This window comes from Medicago sativa, chromosome 2 (assembly GCF_051527215.1).
Source record: "Medicago sativa cultivar Bolivia chromosome 2, Bolivia_mono, whole genome shotgun sequence".
Lineage (NCBI taxonomy): Eukaryota > Viridiplantae > Streptophyta > Magnoliopsida > Fabales > Fabaceae > Medicago > Medicago sativa.
In genome coordinates this window covers 1,103,213-1,129,797 of record NC_140750.1, presented here as the reverse complement: position 1 = coordinate 1,129,797, position 26,585 = coordinate 1,103,213, and the positions used below count along the sequence as shown (strand labels likewise).

At 32.2% G+C, this 26,585-nt stretch overlaps 4 protein-coding genes and 1 pseudogene across 7 annotated transcripts in view; 2 read left to right on the top strand and 3 right to left on the bottom strand.

Annotated features, from left to right (window-relative positions):
* The window catches only part of LOC146943417 (vacuolar protein sorting-associated protein, putative (DUF1162)), a 46,185-nt gene extending 41,563 nt beyond the window's left edge, over window positions 1-4,622 (bottom strand). The window contains exons 1-5 of one of the 3 annotated variants that reach the window (XM_085741690.1): window positions 4,400-4,622; window positions 2,963-3,110; window positions 2,660-2,847; window positions 2,489-2,582; window positions 1,479-1,522 (exon numbers count right to left, since the gene is read on the bottom strand). In XM_085741690.1, the coding sequence (XP_085597816.1) occupies window positions 1,479-1,522; window positions 2,489-2,582; window positions 2,660-2,847; window positions 2,963-3,053 (417 nt within the window). In that variant the 5' untranslated portion in view covers window positions 3,054-3,110; window positions 4,400-4,622. Of the gene's footprint in view, window positions 1-1,478; window positions 1,523-2,488; window positions 2,583-2,659; window positions 2,848-2,962; window positions 3,111-4,399 lie in introns of those variants that run through there. The other 2 variants (XM_085741691.1, XM_085741692.1) reach the window with 2 other exon arrangements.
* An 814-nt stretch (window positions 4,623-5,436) lies between these two features.
* LOC146943416 (gibberellin 20 oxidase 2-like) lies at window positions 5,437-9,360 on the bottom strand (annotated as a pseudogene).
* A 679-nt stretch (window positions 9,361-10,039) lies between these two features.
* Window positions 10,040-13,129, top strand: LOC146943415 (F-box/RNI-like superfamily protein). Of its 2 annotated transcripts, XM_085741681.1 has the most exons (5): window positions 10,040-10,120; window positions 10,953-11,717; window positions 11,859-12,139; window positions 12,347-12,628; window positions 12,736-13,129. In XM_085741681.1, exons 1-4 carry the CDS (start codon window positions 10,114-10,116, stop codon window positions 12,581-12,583), a joined length of 1,290 nt encoding a protein of 429 aa, XP_085597807.1. In that variant the 5' UTR covers window positions 10,040-10,113; the 3' UTR covers window positions 12,584-12,628; window positions 12,736-13,129. The 2 variants fall into 2 exon arrangements, with proteins under 2 accessions (XP_085597807.1, XP_085597806.1); XM_085741680.1 differs by having other exon boundaries at window positions 12,347-13,129.
* Window positions 13,130-14,148: 1,019 nt separating this feature from the next.
* On the bottom strand, window positions 14,149-16,297 carry LOC146943414 (transmembrane emp24 domain-containing protein p24delta3-like). Its single transcript, XM_085741679.1, has 4 exons — window positions 16,004-16,297; window positions 14,942-15,151; window positions 14,670-14,746; window positions 14,149-14,562 (listed from the first exon to the last, which is right to left on the bottom strand). The coding sequence occupies exons 1-4, from the start codon at window positions 16,190-16,192 to the stop codon at window positions 14,418-14,420; spliced, it is 621 nt and encodes a 206-aa protein (XP_085597805.1). The 5' UTR covers window positions 16,193-16,297; the 3' UTR covers window positions 14,149-14,417.
* Window positions 16,298-18,375: 2,078 nt separating this feature from the next.
* Window positions 18,376-19,118, top strand: MEE9 (maternal effect embryo arrest 9). The gene has a single exon (XM_085741678.1). It carries the CDS (start codon window positions 18,517-18,519, stop codon window positions 18,958-18,960), a length of 444 nt encoding a protein of 147 aa, XP_085597804.1. The 5' UTR covers window positions 18,376-18,516; the 3' UTR covers window positions 18,961-19,118.
* Window positions 19,119-26,585: the final 7,467 nt, after the last annotated feature.

The window sequence follows — 26,585 nt, the reverse complement described above, 5'->3', positions numbered from 1 at the left end:
CACGTCCTCTGAATCTTCCACCAAAACGGCCACCACGTCCTCTGAACTGGCCATTTCTTCCTCCAAAATTAGGGTTAGAGTTAGGAAATTGATTGTTTCCAGTACCATCAGTATAATTGTGGTTTTGAGAATTAGGACCATGAGATTGGGATTCTGAATTTGCAGTTTCAGTGAGATTAACTGAAACAGGTTCAGTGATAGCAACTTTCTTGAACTTCTCATTTCTAGATTCTTGTGTGAGAAGCTGAGATTCAAGTTCATCTAAAGAAACAACCTCAGATTTCGCATTCACACTAGCAACAATAGGGTCAAACTCTTCAGGAAGTGCTTCAAGAACAACTTCAATCAGGTCCCTGTGAGAGACTGGATCTCCAATTGAAGCAAGAGACTCTGAAATTGCGCGAATTCGAGCAATGAATTCAGCAACAGTGCGTGAACCTTTCGTAATGGATCTAAGTTCAGATCGAAGTTGACGCGAACGCGTCTTCATTTGCGTGAAGCAATAACTATGAATCTCATCCCAAACCTGCCACGAGTGGCGAAGGAGAACGAATCGCGAAAGTAGCGAAGGCGAAATCGTTGAAAGAATCCAGGTGCAGAGCAATGAATCTTGTTCTTCCCATTCAGTGTAAGCAGGATTCTCTGTTCCTGCTTCGCGCGCTGCATCTGTGAGATAAACCGGTGGAATCTCAGGTGAAATCACAAATTTCACCATCTTCGTTCCGCGAAGAACACCTTCGACTTGTTGCTTCCATTGAAGGTAGTTCGTATCATCAAGCTTAACAGAAACTACTTGTTTGAAGGTTTTGGATGCTGCAGCAGTTATGCGTTGCGCATCAGAGGGAGTAGGAGAAGACGTAGCAGTAGACATGGCTCTGGATCAAGAAGCTCTAGATACCATATTAGAACTGAAAATATGTTTATTATATCATATTATGTGGTGAGAATGTACATTTATATAGGTAGGAGTCTCCTAGTTAACCCCTAATTAAAAAGGAAGATTAATCAATACAATCAATACAATGACTAGTGGAGTTAAAACTAAATAGTCACAACTTTCCAATATCTCCACTAAGTACTTGATTAATTATTCTAACATTTATTGGAATCATAAACCCCATCGAAAGCAACGAAAAAGCTAATAATGAGTTTTTTATATAAAAATAAATTCAGTAAAGAAGCAAGGGAAGTATAGAGAAAGGAGAATAGAATATCTTATACTCCACATGAAGACAGCTAAAAGAGAAGGCAATATAAAAAAACACGGGAAAACAAAAAATACATTCTTATCTATTCGCCATCATCGAGTCATAAAAGGTTAAAACTATACTATTTACAGCACTTCTGCCAATCAACTTGCTAGTAGGAGTTTAGTCCTTGACACTAATGAAGAACTACATTGGATTGAAATGAAGAAAAGAAACCAGCCTCAACAGAAACAACAGTAGCATCCGTCTAAATTAATCATGCCATATTACCTTTGCAGTGACATGAGAAATAAAAGATTGCCCAGCAAGACCACCTGCAGAAAATAAAGTTATTAAAAAAGCCAAATATAAACAAATGTTTCAATGAAACAGCACCTCAATGAAATCCTAATAATAGGTTGACCAGTATGAATATTAGTACATGATGACAGCAGATTGAAATCTCCAATTTAATATTTTCAAAGATTACTTTATTGTTATAAAACTTATTAGGAAGCAGAGATAAAAAAAAGTATAAAAAGGGTAAAACCCCGGTGCCAATTTCGGTGGGCTAGTTTGCCTTATTAAAAAAAAAAAAAAAAAAAAAACAAGGTTAAAAAAAAAATTAAGCGGTACTTTCGCATCGCATTAAACGCCTGAGGCACTCCTCCATTTCTACCACCTATCTTGGACTATAGATCCAAGATATTTAAACTGTGTAACTTGTGGTAGGATATGATCTCCAACTTTCTCCTCTATGCTAGAAACGCTTCTCCTCTTGCTAAAATTACATTCCATAAACTCGGTCTTGCTTCTAACTAAGCAAAAGCCATGCGTTTCTAAGGCTTGTCTCCAACCTCCCATTTAATTCTTCCTTCGACTCCAGTAGGACTCTATCATCAGCAAAAAGCATACATCTTGGTGCTCGCTCTTGGATGTGTTCCAAAAGTACATCCAAAACGAAGGTGAAAAGATAAGGGCTTAGTGTTGAACCTTGGTGCAATCATGCTGTTATGGGAAAATCTTCAGTGTCTCCATTGTGTCCTCACACTCATACATATCCTTGATAGCTCGAATATAGGCCACCCTAACATCTTTATTCTCTAGGGTTTTCCAAAAAAAAAACAAGCATTTTAAAAAGTAAATAAAAAATTTCCAGCCCCCATAAGTATAACTTTTATTTGGAGTTAGACAAGGAAAATGTCCAAAGGCCCAATGTTTCAAGGGGCTTTCTTACGAAGGAATGACTAAAACACACAAAGCAAAATAATGGCATTTCTAATTGAAGTTAACAAACTTACCACTCACACGTCTGGATAATTTTCCCAACTCTGCTGCTGCTAGCTTGGCCTTTTTGCCAGCAAACTCTCTTCTTTCGACAGCATCAGCATTCCACTATCACAACAACATTGAATTAAATAATATATACAATATGTGCAGACAACAAAACAGACTGAGTGCAACTGAAATACCTCATGATCGTCTCGCTTGGATGCAGAAATAAAGACATCCTCTAAAATAATTATAATAGGGTCCCAAGGCTTTTTCCATGGAATTTTGATGCTTAACTTTCCAACTCGACCTTGGTTTAGTGCAAATGGAAGCTGAAGATAATCAAATGCTTCGAGTATGAGCTCCACATTCTCCAATAGTACTTCCTCTAAAAATACAATACGCATTCAATTACCAAGTCAGTTCACAACCAAGCTTCGTTCTAAGTATTATAACACTTGGAAAGATAACTACTATAGTATCAGTACTTGCATGTCACATACCAAGTCTAATCTTGAGCTGCTGTTTCTGGATGTCTTTAAAATATCGACCCAGATAACCCAGAAGCAACTGATGGACCAGTCCTTCAAACATTGCAGCTGGACAATTAATTATCTTCAAAGTCGCAACGTGGATATTATCATAGTTCCACTGAAATCAATCACAAGCAAGTTAGTGAAAGAAAATAAAAACAAAGAAAACTTGGACACGCCAAAATTCCTTACTAAAAAGAGTGAAAATAACAGAAGGTTGAAAATGTATAGGTAAAAATATGCATATAGTTTTCAAATAATTAAACCCTTAATCGGTTCTGCATGATAAGAGCATCCTCAGTGGAGAAACCCATTTTTAGGTACTTAAATGAGTCTCACATTTACATGTCGCATCGGTTCTGCATGTTAAGAGCATCCTCGATGGAGAAACCCACTTTTAGGTACTTAAATGGGTGTCACGTTTACACGTCACTCATGTATAATTTTTTAATGGTAGCACAATCCCTTCAACCCAACACCTCAAAAGAAATTACTAAATGGTTCCCAATAATAATTCTATCATCATAGTAAAGCCACTCTCCCAAACAGGTACTTTCTTACTTTGCTCCACAATGGGAGTACCTATTAGGTACCAAGTCTTATAGGGTAAGACTCTCCCACTGAGGATGGCCACATAGAGTCGTTCTGCTCATGACTGTAACTCATTCATCGACTAAATAAACCACTTGATCAGTTAATTTTCCTCAAAATAGAAAAGCTGTACCAATGATTCACTTGATAGTTTTCCTTAAAATTTCCATTCCATTAATAAAAAGTAAGTCAGATACTTTTCAATCAACACTCAATCCAATTACAGGTTATGATCCCCATCTTAAGCAACCAATAATGTAATCATAAAATAAAACCCCACCTAAGTCAGCAATTTCGCTGTTTTAATCAAAATTCACTATACCCTCAATCTAGGAAGCGTCGACACGGACACGACACCAACACATGGACACAAGTACTTATTGGAAAAATTTAATTAATTAAATGTAATCATATGTGTGGGTGTCGTGTTGGACGACTTTAATGAGAGGTTTCAGTGCTACATGAGTCTTCTCAGTTACGACGTTTCTTTCACATTACCTCACAAAGCTGATCCAACAAGTTACAGACTAAAAAAGAACATACATTTTACAATCAGAATCAATAATCACAAGTTTGGAAGAAATAAAAAGGAACAAAATCAGCTTAATTCTAAACGCAGAGTCTATTCGAATTTTAACCTACTAAAAAAACAGCGTTAATCACACAAGCTCGTACAAAGTTATTCATCATAATTACGAAATCAGTTACAGAAGTTGATATGAAGTAAAAAAATGAAGAACAAAATCAGCTTAAATGAAAAGTAAAACTGAAGTCGAATTTCAACGAAAATTGGTAAAAGAGAATCGATCGAATTACCAGGAGAGAGAGAAGTGAATACGGTTGAGGTTTCAGTAGGTTCGCAAAATCGAAATCGCAGTATCAAATTCGAAGGTTTTGTTTGTTGCCGCGTTTGAGGTTGAAATTCGATGTTCCCTCACTCAGGTGATTGCGGGTGGGCAACAGCAAGAACACGCATACCATCAGAAGTAAGGCGGAGAAGAAGAGAAGAGAGAAGAAACTGAGGTTTTAGTTTTGCATTAAGGCTATTTTAGTTTTATATTAAAAAATATTTTTTTATTTTCAAAAAATCTGATGTGGTGTGTCACTCTCCGTTAACCTCCTTTAACCCGATTGACTAAAAACCACACGATCAATTTTATAAGAACTAAAAAATTTATCTTATTTTTATAAAGACTTTTTTTTTTTTTGTGGTGGTGTCTTATTTTTATAAAGACTTTTTTTTTGTGGTGGTTGGGATTTGAACTTCGTACCTTTGCATATATTAAGCATTGTCACTACCAACTGAGTTAAGTTTAAGTTTACGGTGACCTATTTTTACAGGGACTGAAAACAAGACGGAAGATATTTATAAAGACTAAAAATTTAATTAACCCAGATTAATTTCTTAGGAAGGAACCAATTTTATTTTATTTTGGAGTTTCTTTAATTATTTTAAGACAAAACTTCCCTAAAAAAAATCAAGACAAAACTATCCTTCATACATATGACATAAATAATAAAAGGTAATAAAAATAGCTCATATGTAAGCACTTAAGTGATAAGCTGCAAATTAAGTCATTTATTTAAATATGGTTTAAGTTTTTATGTAAATTGTTTATTTCAAATATTAGCAACATGCTTAATGTGGTCATCATTAGAAAGGGAAAAAAAAAACTAACCAAAAGATTTGAGTATTGTATCATTCCCCTTTCACAGTTAACGCTTACGAGAAAATGTAATTTACTCATTAAAATAATATTTTTCATACAAAAATTTAAACATGTGTCATTCATATCATCTGAATTGGCCACAGTTGGCAATAAAATTACGACAAACAAAGAAAAGGGTATGTGTTATTCTGGTAAATATCTGCTTGATTGAAAATGTAAATCGTAGCATACTCCAAAATTCCTATATGTCACTGGGTTGGAAGAGCAAAGCCAATAGGCAAACTTAAGAAGAGTGTTAGGATCAATGATATGATGTTTTTGAGTAAACTCAAAAAATTGTGAGCATGTGAAATTAACATGATTCTTTGACTTTTCTCTTTCTAATACAAACACAGATCTACTTGTAACTAATTAGGGGCAATTGCCCCTGCCACTTATCAGGGCCGTTCCTAGCATTTTAGGGGCCTTAGGCATAGAATGAAAAAGGGCCCCTTACATAATTTTTTTAGTTCTTTGTTGTGATTTTATTAGTTCTTCATTTTCATTTTTTTTCTTCTTTCTTTTCACTACCAGATAAATATTTTATAAGCTACATCTTAAAATAAATGAAATACTCAATAGAAAGTAAATCATAACAAAAAATAGTAAAAGTAAAGAACTGTAACACGTGCAAAGTAGACTGAAATTTTAGCATTTGAGAAATATAGACTAAAATTGTAGCACTTGAGAATAATAACACAAAAAAAAGTAAACAAAAATAGTATGGTGAACCACATGATCATAAGTGTGTCTTATATGATCTTGCATTATCAAATTCAATTCTGCAATCTTTTCAATCAATCTAAGAAAGTTTACACTATTATATTAATATAATTTATTTTTTTATCTTCTAAATAAAAGATTAAAATTGATTTCTCAAGTAGGCCCCTTTTTAACTAAAATATCGTCTGTTTTTTTTATAAAGATTCTCGCAATTTCTTGGGTAATAAATATTACCAATATTTTTATAATTAGTGAAACACATTATTAGGAACAAAGGGCCAAAAAAATATCATCAATTTCTTGAATAATAAATTTCTTGACACATAATTAGAAACAAAAATAACATTTTTTTTTATAGGGAGGTGTATATAGAAATCTATTTTTAATACGGGAGTATATATAGTAAATCACACTAAAAGGGCCGAAACATTAAACAGATCAGCCCATCATCTTAAATTTGACAACTAAGTAGTCGGGCCTCTTAATAAAATTTGCTAAACATACCCCCAAATATACAAGTTTCGCTATATGCACCCCTCCCTTAAAAAAAAATTTTTTGGGCCCCCTACGGCCATGGGCCCTAGGCCGTCGCACCCCCGGCCTATGCCTAGAGCCGGCCCTGCCACTTATTTGTTTTGTTAGAAGATTTTCAGCAGTTTTATCTTTGTTTCCGCTAGAAAATAAGTAATGTCCCCACACAAAAACATGAAACACTCTTGTTTATGAATAATTAAGACATAGTGATATAAAAGATGAACTGTTAATGGATTATTTTATCATGTATATATGGAACTATATTTGATATTGGAGAAATTTAATATATAGAATTTTAAATATATAAAATATAATATTGTACCCGCTAATGACTTTTTTGGATTCCTCATTATCCCAACATGTTTTACGAGGCACTCACAATTGCGCCTCTTTTAGGACATAAATAAAAAGCAAGTGTCTTTCTCTTCACCTCCTTATTAGTCATTATTACATGCACGCAACTCTTATATATCTCATTGATCAACACCTAAGATAACAAGAAAATCAATATTGTAGTATGGTTCCACAAAAATACCACAATCACAATTTTTTATAATATACAACATGTTTCATTAATAGACAAAACACTCAAAATAATGTCAATATCTTGTACGGAGTTTATTGATAGTTTTGAAATAGTTTATCTTATATGTCATGAAGTTTATTTATTGTTAGATTTTTTTCTTAGATAGTTGAAATGGTAAGAGCCGCTAAAAACATACACACATAAGTGGATGAGTTTATTTTGAACCCCAATCACGACGGAATGTCTCACGTTGCGTGATTATTTTAAAAGTACGTTGATAAATTAAATATAAAAAAGTTATGTTGTAATTTGTACATTCAATTACTTAATAAATTAAAAACTATTAGTATGGTGTAATACTCTAAATATAATATTAACATCACATACATATTTTTGAACAACTATCAATAATGTGTATGGTCCATGCCCAGGCTAATGCTCAATAGTTCCAAAATGACCTCAAATAATTTCTTCATTGCATCACAGTACTTATGACACACCAACCTGTTCCAATTAGGGAGGAAGTATGTCAAGGAAAATGTTGATCATTGTAGTTATTGTCTATGTCTATAAGCTACAATAAAATATAGAAAAAAAGTGAAAAATCATTAATGTGGCCTCCTAACTTAATATCAAACAGTCTAGTGAGTGACGTTGGCTTGAGATCTTTAAGCGTGGTGGTCTCTCTCAAGGTCTCAAGTTTGTTATTCCGATGTCAATTTGGATGGATTAATTTAACTTCTTCAAAAACAAACTTAATATTAAATAACTCTTTAGTCTTTTAACATTTTTTTCCTGATTTTTCTTTTACGTTTTAGGTTGTTCCTGACGGAGGTGTAGTAGATTTTGCTAAAAAATATCAACACTATTGTCATTCTTCGCAAAATCTATTACACCTCTGTCGAGATAACCCAAAAACTATAAAAATGTCCATCTTCAAATAAACTCACAAAGTTCATCAAATCAAATTCATAACTATGGGAGAAAAAAAAAAACACAAATCTTCACAACAACAACAATGTCAAATCCCTAAATTCCATAAACATGTGCTTATTTCTTACTCTCTTATCTTGTCAACGGCTCAGCGCTACAGTACATGAAAAATCCTTCAAGAAAAAATTTCAGCACTGACCAATGCAGTTTAATCACAATATAAACTATATGAATAGTATTTAAACAATAATTAAAAAAAAAACTTGAATGTGGTTTGGGGAGAAAATGAAAAGGATTATAGTTGGGGTTTTGAATATTGAATATTTAAGATTCTTTCCGACAATGTCCATCAAAGCTTTGCAATTGAATTCGAAAATTTTCATTGCTATTTCACGGTAAATCCTCAAGTTGGTCTTTGAGAATAGTCGCGTATGGCGTTTCTTATTCCATGAACGACCAATCCAATTTGAGTTTTGAGTGGGTTCTCATGGAAGAACCATCCGAAATTAGGAAAACAATATTGTCATTGTTGTTGTGTTTTTATGAAGAAAAAAAATGAATTTTATGGGTTCTTTGAAGACAAGATGCATTTATCTAGTTTTCGAGCTTTTTCAATGAATGTATAACAATTCACGTACGAATGATAATGATGTTAACATTTTAAAACATGACATACTAAATTAGAAGAGAGAGAAAGGGTCGAATGATTCACTTGTACCTTCAAATTAAGGATCACGTAAATAATTATGTCTAGAAAATATGATTAAAAATGCTTAGATTAATTACATTTTCTTAATTTATAGTAAAAATAAAAAACATCATTTAAAAGATGGATCGATGGTTGGTTTTACCCAAATAGACACACTTTTAGGATTAAGTCGCTTATGCCGCCTGAAGGTGGGTTGACCACTTCGTCACCCTTGGGTTGAAACGTTACACGATGGTTAGGAATCAAATATTTACAATGTAAATACGATGAAAATATTATAATGAAAAAATGATAGACAAACATTATATTTTAAAAATTGAAACTATTACTAACTTCGTGGTATATTTATGATAAAATATTGTAATTCTTATCCAACACGTTGATGGCTGTATCCCAAGACTAATTTGAAGAATTCAACAATTTACCAGTTGGATTCATCGTAGTGTTTGCATAGGAAAATAAACGTTTATTTCCATTGAAATGTGGAAGAAAAGCGCTATGTACGAACACATGGATAGCCCCGTGGAGGCCTTACAAAACCAACCTTATTGGTCAAAGAAAGCTTGAAGATATTTTCAAACTCTTGACAGGTAGTGTTGATCAAATTTTGGTCAACACCATGAAGAAGCATTTCGTCATGCATGTCTTCCTCGCAATTTTTGCATCAGTCGCCAAAGTAATACTATCATCGTTCTTCATATCTTCTAAGTCAACCACTGGTATATTAAACTCTTTCACTTTATCATACAATAATTTGAAGTCGAACATTCAAAACTTATTTTCACTCTCCAAGGGCAAAATGAGTTCAACCTAGTTGAATCTCGATTGCACACGATATTCAGTAAAAGCTCAAAACAATATCTAGAGACTATCCACCAACACCTTATAACATCAACATTAGGATTCAAACCCAAATCTTACGCAATTCAAACTAAATAAATTGTTACCAACTAGACCGAGTGATAAATACCACTGTTCAAAACTTACACACTCAATTACAATGTCTCGAATTTGAACAAAAAGAAAGTATACGATAATCAAACTTGTACTCTACAGTAATTTCATTTTTTCTTAAATAAAGTGCATGCGTATCTTTTCCATAAAAAATGACCGGTGGAAGTGTAGTGAAGTGCGCGTGTAAAATGGAATCTAATCTAACTAATTGAATTTCAAACAAATTTGAAATCTCTAAAACGTTAACGCGGGCTTTTTTTCAATTCACCCTCCTCCTTCACCGTAAAATATTTTCATTTTAGATCTCAAATTAAACCATAAATAAACTTCACATATTTATATATCTCTCTATCACACTCACATTTCTCAACAACACACACCAAGAGCTTGTAACCTAACCCTAATTTCAGATCTTCATTTTCTGAACATCAATCAATTCATCATGCGTAGTAAGCATTTTCTCTCTCTCTCCCCCTCTCTCTTACCCTTTTTGCTTTAACTTAGCTGGATTCATTCATAATTCAATAAATTCTACATTTTCATATTAATTTGCATCCAATGTTCAAGTTTTGGGTTCATTTCTGTTTGTAATTGTGTTATAGTGCTTAGATCTTAATTGGGTTTATCTAATTATTTTTATTGCTTAAAAAAACTCACCTTTTCCAATCTAGGTTTTATTCTTTGCTATGTTTAAATGCAAATTTAACATTTTTAGACTGATTCTTTTGATTTTGTTTTATAGAGATTTAAAGTATGTTTTTTGAATTCAGATTTGGCGTTTGGGGGTGTTAATTTGGAGGGTAATTTGAAGTAAATGGGAGCTAAACTCAAAGGGATTGTGATAATTAAGATAGTTAGAGGAAAAAGATTATTCAATTAATCTGTTAGAGTAATTTTATTCGAGGTTTTTAGATTCTAGTTGTTAATTCTTTTGCTTGATGACACTGATTTTGATTTAAATTGTACTCTTTACTCATATATTGCTAATTTGGAAACATGTTATTTGATCCGTCCATATACCGGTTAGTATTGTTTAAGTACAAAAGAATTGGGAGCTAAACTGAGAAGGGATTATATAGATAAGACAATTTGAGAAATGAAATGTTTCAATTAGTTTGCGAGAGTTAGATGATTTGAGGTTTTCAGAAAATTCTGATGCTTGTGCATGACGGCACCGATTTCGACTTCAAATCATACTCTATTTGTATATTGCAAATTTGGAAAGACGTTATTTGATTTGTCTGTATACTGACAGCTATTTATTTCAATTATTGTCCACAGCAATCGAATCTCCGCCTACAGAAATCGAATCTCTGCCTGATGTCATACTTCAGTACATATTGTCACATGTCAGTAATGGCCGTGATGTTGCATATTGCAATTGTGTTTCTAAGCGATGGAAGAACTCAATGACTTGTATAAGAAGTCTCTATTTTACTCGCAATGCGTTTGATAACGCTCCTCACCGTGAAAATTCTGACATCATTGTGAAAAGAATGGTATCAGCCGTTGAGAGATTAGAGGAGCTAGTTGTTTACTGCCCTTTCTCTGTGTATGGCCTTGCTTCATGGCTATCACTTGCAGGTCCGTCTCTCTCTCATCTGGAGCTTCGAATGGACAACCTTGGCGATAATGAGATTATACATGAAAGCCCATCAAAGTTGGATTGCATTGGTGCAGCAGTCAATGTGGAAACTCTAAAATTGTGGGGTGTCTTGATCAAACTTATCCCTAAATGGGAAACGTTCCATAATCTTAGGATCCTTGAAGTTGTTGGGGCAAGAGTCGAGGATGCTGCAGTAAATGCAATGATTCAGGCCTGTCCAAATCTGACAAGGTTGCTACTGCTTGGATGTGAAGGTGTCCGATCAATTTCGATCAACCTGCCATTTTTGGAGCAGTGCAAGCTGGATTTTTATGGTCTTGGGAACTGTTCGCTTTCACTGACCTCCCCTAAAATTGAATCTCTCGAGGTACAAGGCTGTAGTTGGATTAGGGTCCCTGAAACCAAGCATTTGAAGAATCTTTCAATTTCCAACAGTGCAGGTAGTCGAATGTTTGAAGTGATTCTTGTACTTTCATATTTCTTATTGACCTTTGTTTTTTTATTGCTCTCCTGGAATTTACTAAAAAGTGGTTTGCCTTTGTAAGCTCAATTTTCTTTCTTTACTTGTTAATTGCTTGCAGGGAGAGTATACATGATTGATTTTGGAAACCTTGCATCCCTGGAGTTTCTGTCAATGAGGGGGATACAGTGGTGTTGGGATGCAATCTGTAAAATGCTGAAATTGTCAAGTGATGTGAAACATCTTTATATGAAGGTTGAATTCACCGGGGACTATGATGCTCTTCAACCCTTTCCAGAAATTGATTTTGTTGATTTCTTCAACAGCCATCCCAAGCTGCGCAAGTTTGATATCCATGGAGCCATGTTTGCAGCACTATGCCAGAAGAACAGTCTAAAACATGTAAGCTTATGTTTTGAATCTTAAATTGTTGCATTTCGATATATTATAACCATGATTTCAAGGAAGCTACACACTATAGCTTTTGGAAGGACCTGTGTCGAAGAAAACAAACTGGCTTCAAATTCATATTAACTTTGATCGTATAAATCTGCTTGAGCATGTTCTTTAAGTAACATTATCTAAACAAGATATCCATTTATTTTACAGGTTGATTCTGAATTTGTGATTCCATGTTTGGAGGAGGTCTTCATCACTGTGAGATCACCATTAAATGCTGAACAGAAAATGAGCACTCTTGAATCATTGGTAAAGTATGGGAAAAATCTAAGGACCATGGTTATCAAGATTCTTCAGATGAAGGGTTCACATAACAGTGCTGATGATTTTTTTGATGAGATTTGCCGGTTCAGATACATGCACCGTGGGATAATTCGAATAGAATAAAGCTTGATGCAATTTTTAACACAGGGCATTTCGTACTGATTTCCAGTTACGGCTAGACTTCTGAATTGATAATTAGTTCACTTTTGTGGAGCTAATATATTGTTTTGTACGTCATTTAAAATTTAATAATCTTCTTTTTTTATCTAATTCAGAGAATGAAGGGTTTACTTCCTTTCCCATGATTGTCAAAAGTACAGTAAAACAATGTCTTGGAAATTTATGCTACATGGATTCCATGCCTACAATCAAGCTTATTCAAGAGGGAGACCAAAAGAATCAAAGGTTTGGTTATGAAATTTCGCTGATCAAGATTATGTTACACTTTCGGAAAAGGGAACCAATGCGATGACTTCCTTGCAAAGATGGGTGCCCAAAGCAATGATCATTTGTTGTTTCTTGATTCACCTTTATTGCTTGTCGATGCCTTGGGCATAAGTTTTTAAGGCATTAAACCCTAGTTTCTCTTTGTCTTGTTTTCTCATTTGTAACAATAAAAAATATTGTGTTTTAATTTGAATTTGATTCAATTTACTTTTGATCCCTTAACTTTTCTTTGAATTTCAAGTTGGTCTCTTAATTTTAAGAAGTTTCATTTTGGTTTTTTAACTTTACTCAGTTAATCCATGTTGGTCCTTTCCATCAAATACATATAAACGATGTTGGTGAAAGATAACGTGATATCTCATAGGATCTTTACTATAAACTAGCATTTGAAATGCATCACAAAAAACATCTTCAAATCCTAAAGATCCTAAAAACCATAATGAGGTCGTGCTTCTTTGTCCTCCTGTCCTGGAATTTCAAGGTGTTAAGGTTCAACTTGGATTAGTTTTGTTGTCCGAGTAAGTGCTCCAAAGATTAATATTTTCATTTGCTTTAGTAGTTAAATGAAGCAAACCAGAGGAAGATCAACTTAATGGAGGCCCTAGACGAGCCTCTCTGTTTGTTGATCTTTATTGATGCTACATGCTATGAGCATGAATGGATGTTACGTAGTAATACCGCTACCACATACTATAAATTTTGCAACGTTTCCTTTGTTGAAGGCTTGAAGGTGCTTACTTCATTGAGGCTCCACATCCAAATCATGTACAAAATGTTAAAAGGACCAAAGTACTTTAAAATTAAGGGATCAAATTAAACATAAATAACAAACAAGTTACAGGAATAAAAAGATATTTAAATCTAAAGCCTGTTTGTTTCATTTTTTTTAAAAACTAAAATAATCACTTTTATATGTTTTTGTTTTTTTAAGAAGTCAAATTAAGCCAATTTAAATTGACACAAGAAAAAACCGAATCTTAAAATTTAAGAGGAGTATGCTCCAAAATCTCAAGCCAACACCACCAAACACAATCACTTTTATCTTAAAAAAAATAATAATCTAATAGTTTCTTTAAATGAGAAACGGTTTTTAGTAGTTTAACTAGAAAATCATTTTTTATAACTGTCCTTTAAAAAAAAAAATGTGATTTTCATTCTAGTAAACAAACACATCTAAAATCACATTTAAAATACAAGCCTTAGATCTAATAATTAAGAGGGAAAGAGACAGGGCTTGATAGTTGATACACAAATACAATGTCTTTCTTGATGATTAAAGAGATAGTTTACCTTGACAATTTACATAATTATATTTTACTTATAGTAATGACGTTTGTCTGTTTTATTATTCAAAATTTTGATGATAAGAAAAGTTGGAAACTTGCAAATGCAAGTGTATAATTTTTTTTTGGCTACTAGTGAATAAGTAAAGGTTTATAAAATGTTAAATCATAAAATTCCATCTTTAAAATTTAACAAACACTAGTACTAGTACTAGTACTAGCAGCATCTAAATAAGCTTCTTCTTCTGGAAGTATCTTTTCAAATGCCACAACTGCAAAACTGAAACTGCAATGCAAATACCCAAAGACATAAAACTAAACCATGCCACTCTTGCATTTGTTGATTCACTCACTGTCCTCATCCCTGCTTCCCTGATTAATAATATACCAAAAAATAATTAATATATAACATAAAAGTTTGCACAAAATTTTATTGAGTAAAAGAGGTACTAGTTTGCTATTGACATTATTAAAATTACCTGTCCTTAAGACGTATCAAATTCTCATGGATAGCCTCCACTGATCCTTCTAGCTTTCTCAACTCAAGCTCTACTCCCTAAACATCAATCACGTTTAACAAATGTGTTATTTGAACATCAAAATATTGATATAGCATGTAATAATGTATATTTTTATCTGTGTCTTTCACTTACCTTTTATCTTGGACAACTTACACACATTTCAAAAATACACATAAAAACCAAATGACTTTATATTTGACATCAAAATTATGTGTCATTTAAATGTTTACCTCAATCTTTTCTTTTCTAGCAACTGAATCCCAATCCTTGGCTGCAACTCCAATTTTCCAATCAAGATTCATACTGACATCTCCACCTCCATGATTCTGAGCAACCCAGAAGCATGCAATGTAGTTCCCACTCTCTGAAGTTGTAAAGGCGAAATTACCAACTGTAACATTCTCATTATGATGAATATTGTTTCCATATGGTGATGTCACCTAAAAAAAAAAAATAAACCCATTTAACGATCGAATGTCTCAAGGTTTTCAAACACACTACACTTAAAATAAGGACAAGACTTAGATACAATTCTTCTATATTGTTTTTACCATTCTCCAATTACAATTCAATAGATTGTGTGTTGATATAAATTATAACCGACAATTTATTTCCCGCGACATGTTATAATTGAAGAACAGCCCACACAATGTCGACACAGCACCTCATTTTTAGTCTTAAAGTAATAATGTAAGTGCATGTTTGGATTTTCGATGGAATTGCCAAAATCACTATGATTTTGTTAAATCTACCACTCATCCAAACATACACTAACAATACAAATATGATTCATGTGTAAGACTAATCCGCAATGTAAAATCATGAATCCCACAATTGTGATAACCGTGATTTTACAAAAGCGATTTTGCAAAAGTTACAAAGTCTAGCTTTTGCAAAACCGTTGTGGCTCGTCGAAATGCACGGGTAGCACTTTGGTGCCATTAATGGCACCGTGCCATTAAATCTGGGTCATTAATGACACCAAGATAGATGCGTTGTGTGGTCCAGATGCAATGACAATGTGTTTGTGTGACCCAAATTTAATGGCACGGTGCCATTAATGACACCAAAGTGCTACCCGAAATGCACTAACATAATCAATTCCACCTAAACCCTATTCTACCATCAAAACATCATAGGTCACAAATTCCCAAAACACATAATGAAATTAAAACCAGCCCTTGTCTAGAATTATCAATCGGTCACTCCTTTATTGTATCATAAGGAGAAACCCATGAAAGAAAATGGAAAAGGGTGATAGAATATAATAGAATGAAAGAGAAAAAATGCACCTTGACAGACAAGGTGGGTTGGTTTGATCGATCAATCGGTAAGACAATATAATCAGCCAAAACAACAACGTTATTCTGAATTTCTTCAGAAACACATTTGGTTCCTGAAGCAGGTAATGAGATCCATATAGCATGACATGCTGAGAACAAGTACAAAAACAATACTGCCAAAACTATGTTCTTCTCCATGACACCTTCACCTTTCTTTCTCTCTTTATTTTTTGATAAAATTCTCTCTCTAAATTATTATGTACACAAAATGCACAATGTGTAATCTTATAATTAATGTTTCTTTGGTACAAATAATAAATGTTTTACTCTTGCTTTTAAGTTTAGATTTTATTTTGATTTGAATTCTTTCGATAAGACCAAGAGACCAACAACTACATCTCTATTTGCCTTCTCTAATTTTTGTTAAGATTACCATTATTTTTTCTTTTCTATTTTTAAAATCTTTTTTTCTATACAAATATTGTATCTTTTTTGTATATTTTTTATTTAATGAATTTCTTTGGTCAAACAAATTTAATGCTATGCGAAGAACGTGTAACTTTTTCTAAATTTGCATTCAATTAAATCATATCATATCATAATATTGCTATTTTTTAGTTTTATTTTTAAAATATTTTCAAATATATCAACATGGTGATATTTAATTGGATGTATGTCCATAAGAAAATTTAAACTATGCACGTAGATTTTTTTTAATCGGACATCACTTGTGCGTAAATACCTAGACTAATCTTTTGAGCTAAATCATAACACTATACTTAAACTATGCACATAGATTTTTTTTAATTGGACATCACTTGTGCGTAAATAGATAGACTAATCTTTTCTTTCTTACCAAACATACTAATGATAATTTTGTTATTTATCTATTGGTATGTTTGGTAATAGAAATAACAAAATTATCATTAGTATGTTTGGTAAGCAAGAAAAGATCTCTAACCACCCGTAGAAATTAAATTCTTTTGTATAGCGATATAATATTATTTATTAAACCATAATAATGTGAATTATTTGGCCTTTTTTTCATATTTTTCTTCTAAAAAGTGTCTTTACAATATTGTTTAGTGAAATAAGAGTCAAATTTTAATAGTTTATAAATGTTCGACTTGTACCCTTCAAACAAAAATGTTCGACTTGTATTTCTTAAAAATGCTTTCATGATGGTTGTTTGCATGATTTGTTAATTTTTAACGTATTTAAAATGAAACACCATGATTAAATATTAAATTTCATCAATTTAACATGGGATTCACCAAATAACAAATTGTTCAGATGAATCTGACTTCAATTACTAAAATATTTTTTACATTATCTTATTTACCTCTTGAACGAATTTTTAATTATCAAATCCTCTTAATACTCCTACAAGGTTAAAGCAGAAAAAATAAATAAATTGCATCATACTTATCACTCTAGCAAAAGCATTATTTGTCCATTATTTGACTAAGTTCACACTCACACTTCACAGTGCAGATCCTGACACATAAACGGGCAGTGTCGTAGTTTCCAAAACCATTTGTCTGTGTTTAGATGCGTGAAAGGCACTAATTTTACCGTAAGGTGCAAAAAGTCCACAATTCCATCCATGTTTTCATAAATTAGACAACATCACATTTTCAAACCAACGGGGTCCACTCTCCCTCCCACTATCATTAAGATTCCCCAACTATGAGTTACTCCTAGATAAGAAAATTCATTTTCCAAACCTTATCTTCATCATCATATCATATCTTAGATAAAAATAAAAGGTGATTGATTCCCCTACCTTTCTGTGTAAATAAATAACAACAAAATGAACTTCAACGGTTCCATTCCAAGTCCTTTTCACAACAATATGGGGAGTATTCTTCATGCAACGGTTAGTTGATCAAAGTAAAAGTGGTTTTTTATTTTTTTTAACCACAAGCATAATAAATCTATAAATCCAAATAACTAACTAACAAAAAAAAAAAATTGTGCAGCATTTGCAAAAGAAATCCTTTTAAGCAACCCTTTAAGCACTAACTAGAAAAAGGAACAAAAAAAAAACTATTACTATGTCCGAACGAGAATGTCTAAGTACATGTATACATCTTCAATACTCATCTTCATGTATAGAACTCCGATACAACCTTAATATTTACACTCATAATATATTACAATTATTAACCCGACTCTAATATCATGTCCAACTGAATTATCAAATGTAAAATTTCAAAGCAATCAAATAGTATGAGTATTATAAAACGACAAATTATTTGAGAAAAATATATATTAGAGTATATTCTAATAGTATATGTTACCAGTTTAGTTTACTGCCCAAAAGAATTTAATTTTAATACTATAAAGAGAATCCAATATGGGTGTGATAATTCTAACCTTTAAATTAAAGGCCTAATACAGTATCCATATCCTTTATATCATACAACACCCACCCACCCACTCCACTTCCTTTTCTTTCTTCCACTCATATTGAACCATTCTTGCTAGATCTCAATTGAGTAACCAAAAACAAAAAACAAATGGAAGCTCTCCTTTCTCAGTTCACCTTCCTTTCAGATCAATCTTTACACGACAAGAGCTTCGATCCATCGACGATCGAAGATCTTATGAAACTATTTGAGATAGAATCCTACAAAGCATGGGCAGCTGCTGAACTTGAACAAGAAAGAGAGGTGGAAGAAGCAGAAGATGCAATGCAAGAAGCCGAGGAACATCTCGACTCGGCTATGGAAAGTGCCATGGATGAATTTAGAAGGTTTGAAGAAGAACTTGAGAGGATTTCAAGAGATGAAGTGGAGAGTTTAGTTCAAACTGCTGAGAAAGCAAGAAATATGGGAAACTTGATGGAAAAAACAGCTTCTATTGCTTCTAAGAAATATATTGAAGCTGCACTTAATTCAGCTACTGCTTCTATGAAATCTGCTTGGAAAGGAATTTCTTCTGGCAAGGTTCATCCATCTTGATACATATATACTTTGCTTGATGTATATTTATGCATCGACGATCCATTTATGTATTATGTATTTATTATTTATTTTAAGAAAAATCTTCTACTAATGTTACCTAGCGAAAATTGCAAGGATCTAATTTACTAATGAAAAATAAAAATATTTCTTCTTTAGTTGGTATTTATGAATTTATTTACTTCAATTGTTGTTTTGGATACTAAATGAACATGAGTATGTTCAATATTCAGAAGTGAAAAGAAAAACAGATTCGTTGGTCTTGGTACATGAGGTAAATCCATAACATTTTGGGGTGGAACTATATAAATTTTAAATCATTTAATGTATCATTAGGATTTTTTAAGCAATTTAATCGAGCACTCCACATATCTACGGTCATTGGATCAAGATCACACGGTATGAATTTCAAAAACAATTAAAATTGGCATATTTTGTGAACTATCTTACGGAAATGCAAATATATCCAACCAAGGGGAATCCATTCTCAATTCTATTATTACTTATTAGATCTGAATGCATGTGATGTGTCCCTTATACTAGTTTTATTATCTTGATTATTATTTAACAAACAATTTGCATTTGTGTGTGAAGATATGTTTTTACACATCTTGTTTTGTCCTTTCAAAAATAAAAACAAGTACAGTTTTGAATTCTTCATTAATTCCAAAATTGTATGTTATTTTTCTGAATCCAATTGTTATTGGCACCACAAAACTATCTCCATAAGATGTAGAATCTTAAATGACACAAATCTAATGTGTTGAGAATTAAGCTCAAGAAAGATGAGAGTCTAACCTAAAAGATTAGTATATTTGACTCGTAAGATAGTGAAATTTTTGGTAGATGTCAACAACATTTACCTTCATTAATCTTTTGCTGTTATTCAAGTATGGATGATAGTCCACTATTATAAATAAACTAAATGTTGAATATACAAGAGAGATAATTTTTATGAGATATCTTGAAGTTTTGGGTGGAAGGATGGTCCTACACCAAGTACAAAACTTTCCTTCCCGAAATCATTAGAGAAACCAAATGTTGAAGTGCACGACTCCATGTATGTTTCTAATTTTTATTTTGAGGAATTTCATTTGCTAAAGTTTGTATTAGTTTTAATTCTTAACAAGACAAAAAAATAATCTTAAAGTGACTTTGTTTGTTAACCATATCCAGTTTTCTAGTTTTTTTTCCCGCAATTCGGAGGCAATTAAAATGTCAAAAAAAATATTTTCATTAATTTAAGAAAATGCATCCTTCATATCTAACATTTTAATCTTCTATATATCACACCCTTAAAAAAAACTTCTCTATATCACAATGAATCACTTTAAGAGTCTGTACTCTTCTAATTTAAAAGTTAAAATTAAATGTATTCTAGAAAATAATTTTTTTTGTTAACAAAGTAAGTAAATTCTAATTTTTAATTCAAAATTATAAAAGAGTCGAACTAGTTTTTTTACACATTTTTTTTTCTTGAACAATTAAATTATGTGAATAAAAAATAAGTTATTTTGCATTTTGGAACTAAAACAACTTTTTTTTATAGATAGAAAAAATAATAAATAATCATTGAAACTCACACACACAAGTGAATGAGTCAGAATTCAAACTCCGTTCATAGTATCCGGTATATCAATTTTGGATTTTGTTTATCAACAGAGCTAGGACTTAGGGACAACTAAAACAACTTTTACTCATAAAAATCTCTCTAAATGTTCGCTCGTGCAATTTGTTCGGATGGCCTATCTTGTCATCTAGCACCGCTCATCAGAAAAATTCTAAAATCTCGAAAATACTTAATTCTTTTTACGGTTCAATGTTGAAATAATAATACACATGAACTCTATAGCCGTCGAAAAAATAAGATTATACCCTTCATATTTTGGCCCTCCAACAACCGAGTCACATAGGTGTAACAGCTCGATTTTTCGCTAGTTATATTTTATTATTTATTTATGTATGTTATATGTGTTTATATGTGATTATTTGCTTATGTGTGTATTTTGGTTGGGATTCGTAGAATTCGGTGTTAGAAGGGTATTTTAGTCATTTTGGACTTAGGGGCATTTTGGTCATTTTGAGAGTAGGGGTAATCTTGTAATTTAGTTGAGGATTATTTTTAGTACTTAGTGAGAGTTATTATTTCACCAAGTTACTAGAGAGGGTGTAGTAATTATTTTATTTACCGGTAAGTGACCGTTAGTGATATATTTTACCGTTAGTGTTGTATTTTACCGTTAAGAGAGCAATAACATTTTTGAGGTTAGAATAGAAATGAGTTAGGCCCATTAAGGTGTGGTGAGTTAAGCTCAATTAAGGGAGCCTATATAAACTAATGTTAGTAGAGAGATAGGGTTTTTCACAACATTTTTCATTTGAGAAGAGAAGAGATAGAGGCTAGATGGAAGAACAAGAACAAGGGTTAGAGGCAAGAGAGGATTCATCATCTAGGAGCTAAATTGAAGCTTGGGTTAGAGAATCTTGGTGCTAGAGGGAAGAGGGTTAGAATTCAACCATAATTCATAACTTTTCATTTCTACCCATTTTATGAAATTGATGAATTGAATCTAATTGTTGTAAATTCGTGCATGATTATTGTTGTTATGTTTGAGAACATGATTTGTATGATAATTGCATGTTAGTATGTGAATTAACATGTCCAAATGCATAGCTGTTGGTGCTTTGTGTTCTTGAGAAAATTTGATGAAAAATGAAGTTGTAGCGATGATTTGTGCATGAATTTGTGTTCATTAGTTGTTGTTGATGATTGTTGAACTGTTGGAACCAAATTATTATGACTGGAATTGTTGTTTATGGATTTGGGAAGAGATTTGTGGTTGTGTTGGTGTTTTGAGAAAATTTCATGATTATGATGAAATGAGTCAAATTGTTGTTTCTAATGCCCTGATTCATGTTTGTTTAAGTGTATTGAACCTATTTTGACCCATAAACATTTTCTGGAACGTGTTTTGGGAGTTGGGGATTTGAAAAATGGGATTTTGGGTGAAAAAGGTGTGAAAACCCGTAACTGCTGAAGAAATTCGCCAGAATTTCGCTAATAGGGAAATTGAGCTAATAGCTAAAATGCCCAGAAACAGTTTTTCTGTTTTGTTGTTTTGAGCTTTTGGGGACCAATCCAATACTTCTAAAATATTTCTTTGGACTTAATTAACCTCTGTTTACACCTTTAATCCTACTGGAACATGATTTGAATTGGTTTGGACTTGAATTTGTGAAAATTGTCTAACTTTGGTAAAAACGGTCCAAACGTCAATCTTTCCGTAAACTCGTTTTCTCTCGGAGATTGAAGTAGGATTAGAGTTGTATAATGTGTATATGATTTCTAAAAATGGTTACGATTGGTTCCATCAAGTTTGAACTTGTTTTGCTTTGAAAATGAGAATTTTTGTGAAAAGTGATAAAGGGAGACGAACTTTGAGTTTTTCATGAATTCATCATATTTGGCCGATGAAATGCTTATGTAACCTCTACTGCACATATAATTGACTTGTGAGAATACATGACATAGGCAATTGAGCTTGTAGAATTGGTTTTAGTTCATAACCTCTAGTATGTTTAAGTTGTGACTTTTGGAGACGAACTTGGTAGAAAATGACTTTAAGAGTTGATTGTGTTTGTGAATCCTTTATGGATAGTTGAAATAACATATATGAAGATGATTGATGATGTATTTATGTGACAACTACATATTGACTGAATTATGGATGTTGTTGATGATTGTATATATGTTAAGTGGTGGTGAATTGTTGTTGATTGCATATATACAAGTATTGATGATGTTGAGGTGAATTGTTTGTGTGAACATATGCATTGTAGTTGAGTCATATGTTCATGCATACATGACTGATGGTGGTGGATTTTATATCCGATTGAGGTGAGTACGATGTTTTTGTTGCATCGGAGGTGACGACCTTGAGGTGATTTGGTACCACATGCATCTAGATGAGTCTAGAGCCATTTGCATAGATTGTTGGTGAATTGAATTGCATTGAAATGTGCTTGATGGTTGAATTGCTAATTGTAATTGTGATTTGAATTGTTACTTGTTAATTGACAAGGTGAAGTGGTGATACGTGTATGTTGCACTTGTTGATATGAACTTAGTATGATGGTAATGAATGATATGCATGTGTTGTGGATACTTTTGAGTATGAGCATGATTTAGTATTCTTCATATTTGAATGTATCTTCCATTTCCAATATTCATATTAAACCTTTTTTTTGGATTATGATGATGTAATGCTAACCCTCAGTGGTTTACCACCTGCCTTTCCGTATGGACGGGTAAATGGAGTGCAGGATGCTTAGATTGTATGCTTGATGTTGCCGAGGAGTGGAGTTCCTCTTTTATATGCAAGTGTCTAGATTAGGGCTCTGATCTAGGATAGTGCTTGCGTGTTGATTTTTGTTTTGACTATGTAGTTTTGAGATGAGATATTATTGTATTTTGAGATATGGAGGATATATTTTTATGATGTTGAGATTGGGAGTTGATTATGGATTATAAGTATATGTTCTGCTGCTATGTTATGTAACATGATATTTATGCATGTATGTTTTGATTTGAAGACGTAACATCTATTTCTATAATATGTATGTATATATATATATATATATATTCGCGCGTTTTACCGCTTAATAGAAGTAGGGTGTTACAACAGGCGCCGACGTGGCAGATAATCTTCTCATGTGGTTGGTGTCACATGGTTTTTAGTGACATGACAGATTTTTTTCATGACGTAGCAATTTCGTAGATGCCACAATTTATTTTAATTCTTCAATCAAAACGTGTAAAATTACAATTTTATTCGAATAAGGATATACTCATATGTTAAATACACTCTTTCACATAATCTCACTAATGCATCATAATCGTTTCATTACATACACTCTGTCACACGCATTGCCTTTTCCATTTTTAGTGTAGAGGGTGTGCAACAAGGATAATGTTATTTTAGTGGAGAGACCCAACCGTTTTGTGATATCAATAACCAAGCAAGCATCAAGTTATGTATGGATATATTTCAATTTCTTTGTCACATCAAACTTGCCATTTCCATTTTCAATCTTCTCTTCTACAATGACAAAACACTAAGTCCTTTTATATATACCCTCATCATATTGATCACATGATATTTTCAACAAAGAAAATGAAATGTATTGTTCTCCTTCTAAATCTTAAAAATATTCATATAACATCTCTAACTCTCTCTTATTCTTATCATTCTGTACTACATCTCATTTTTTTTTTTTATAATTCTCTCTTATTCATATGCATATCAAACACATAATAAAATAAATCAAACATTTTTTCTACATATAAATTTATTCCTTTTTACCTCTAACATACATCAAGGTTCTCTTCCTCTTTCCATATAACAGTTAATATCAAACATTTTTTCATAACTCATCTCTAACTAAAACATTCAATATCTCAAAATATTCATGTAACCTCTCTAACTCATTTATTCCCCTTCTTATTCCATAAATGCATCTCAATCATTTTTACACAACCCTCTCTTATTCATAGGCATCTCAAACATGTAACAAAATAAATCAAACATTTTTTTACATATAAATTTCTTCCCTATTACCTCTAACATATCAAGGGCTCCTTTCCTTTTCTTTATAACATTTTTTCATAACTCATCTCTAACTCTCTTAAATATTCAGAATCTCAAAATATCAAGTAATCGCTCCAACTCTCTCTTATTCTTCTTCTTCTTCCATAATACATATCAAACATTTTTTTCATAACTTCCTTATTCATATGCATCTCAAATGTCTAACTAAATAAATAAAACATTTTTTCTACATATAAGTTTCTTTCTTGTTATCTCCAATATTCCTTCAAGGTCACCTTCCCTTTTCTTTATAACATTTAATTTCACCTATATTTCTATTAGTTGTTTCTCACATCTGTTTTAATTAATAAATACTCTATCCTTTTTACAACACAATGAACCAATTCATATTGTTTATGGTGATTTCTTTAGTGACAATTAACATGATTATTCTACTGAAGACTTGTGCTAACATGAACATGTTAACATTGGCACAACCTGCAACAACATTTAACCACTACACCTTAGCCCAACAGTGGTCAGTTGATACTTGCAAGAACCCTAGTTACATAACAACAACTTCTTCAAGCTTCACCTTCCATGGCATTTGGCCATCAAACAATGTGAGTTAATTAGTGCTAAAGTGAGTTCATTTAAATCATAGATTTCCTCTTTTTTGGCGCTATATATCATGTTGCTTGCTAATTGTTGAAAGTTTCTTTTTCTTTTCATTTCATCAGGGTGCAAGTTTGGTTCCACGCCTATCAATTGTTTGGCCTGATTTAAAGGGATTTGATCTGACCTTCTAGAGGCAAGTGTGGGATAAACATGAAAGTTGTACAACATTCACACAATATAACTATTTTAACCTAACAATAAATTTGCAGTCTAATTGCAATGTCACATTGATGCTTGAAGCTGAAAACATCACCCAAAGAGCCACTTATATAACACAAGAAATCATTCAAGCTATAAAAAAATTAAAATTTATCAGTTTGATCTTTTGATTGTGTGTGTTCATAGTACTTCTTACTTAGTTGAGATACATATATGCTTTGTTGCCACAACATTCACTCTTATGGATTGTCATATTTCTTTTGTTCAAACGTGACAACAAGAGTTGATTACTCGACAATAAAATAGTATTGATAATGTTGGTGTATGTGATTTGATTACTAGACTGTACTATATTTGGTGTTTATGATGTTATTGTATTTAATATGAATATTCAATATTCTAATTTTGGTTGACATCTTCTTTCAATTGCTTGAAAACAAAACATGTGCTAGTAGAAAAAGAGACTCCAATTGTTTTTTAGTTTAATATTACATCCACATGTTAAATTGTTTCAATATAAATTGTTGTTATGTATTGTATTTCTACCACTTATCTTGTTTTCAATATAGAAGAGATTGGTTACATTGTTTATTTAAGTTTTGGATTAGTATTGAGAACTTCAAAAATATACGGAACAATTTGTGAAATCCTAAAAATAAATAGGAGCTAATGTATAAATTTTCCAAAACATGGAAGGATCAAATTAATATTCACATTTCATTGAGGAAATAATTTTCTAAAAGAAAAAATTATAAATTGAAAATCAAATGTAACAACATCATATGCCACTAACTAATATAATATTCGCTACTTAAAATGATCATGTGTTGAACAATTAGTATTCAAAACTGGTTATAACAAAACTTATGATAATGACACTTATGCCACTCATCATTATTTACACACTATTCTTTTCCATTTTTAGTGAAGAGTTAATTGCAACTTTGGAATGTAATTTTGGTGGGGAGACATACAATACAACATTGTGATATTTTTCGTAAAGTAGAATTGAGTTTAGCTAATTAATGTCGAATTAAGTATAAGAAGTGATGTTAATTTAATATAGGACGTTACTCGTTTTTTCAATACAACCAATTAATGTATATGATTCAAAATTTGGGAACATAACAAAATACAATTTGGAAGCTTGAAGTAGAATTGAATTTAGCTACCAAACAAATTTTTCATTGTCAAGAGTCT

Excerpts from the sequence above, each read along its gene's own strand:
- LOC146943415 (XM_085741681.1), top strand. Across the intron at positions 11,718-11,858 it reads TTCAATTTCCAACAGTGCAG|GGAGAGTATACATGATTGAT; the intron begins GTAGTCGAATGT and ends AATTGCTTGCAG. Across the intron at positions 12,140-12,346 it reads AGAAGAACAGTCTAAAACAT|GTTGATTCTGAATTTGTGAT; the intron begins GTAAGCTTATGT and ends TTTATTTTACAG.
- LOC146943414 (XM_085741679.1), bottom strand. The coding sequence starts at position 16,192 with ATGGAGAAGAACATAGTTTTGGCAGTATTGTTTTTGTACTTGTTCTCA. Across the intron at positions 15,152-16,003 it reads AACCCACCTTGTCTGTCAAG|GTGACATCACCATATGGAAA; the intron begins GTGCATTTTTTC and ends TTTTTTTTTTAG. Across the intron at positions 14,563-14,669 it reads TTGATACGTCTTAAGGACAG|GGAAGCAGGGATGAGGACAG; the intron begins GTAATTTTAATA and ends ATTATTAATCAG.
- MEE9 (XM_085741678.1), top strand. The coding sequence starts at position 18,517 with ATGGAAGCTCTCCTTTCTCAGTTCACCTTCCTTTCAGATCAATCTTTA.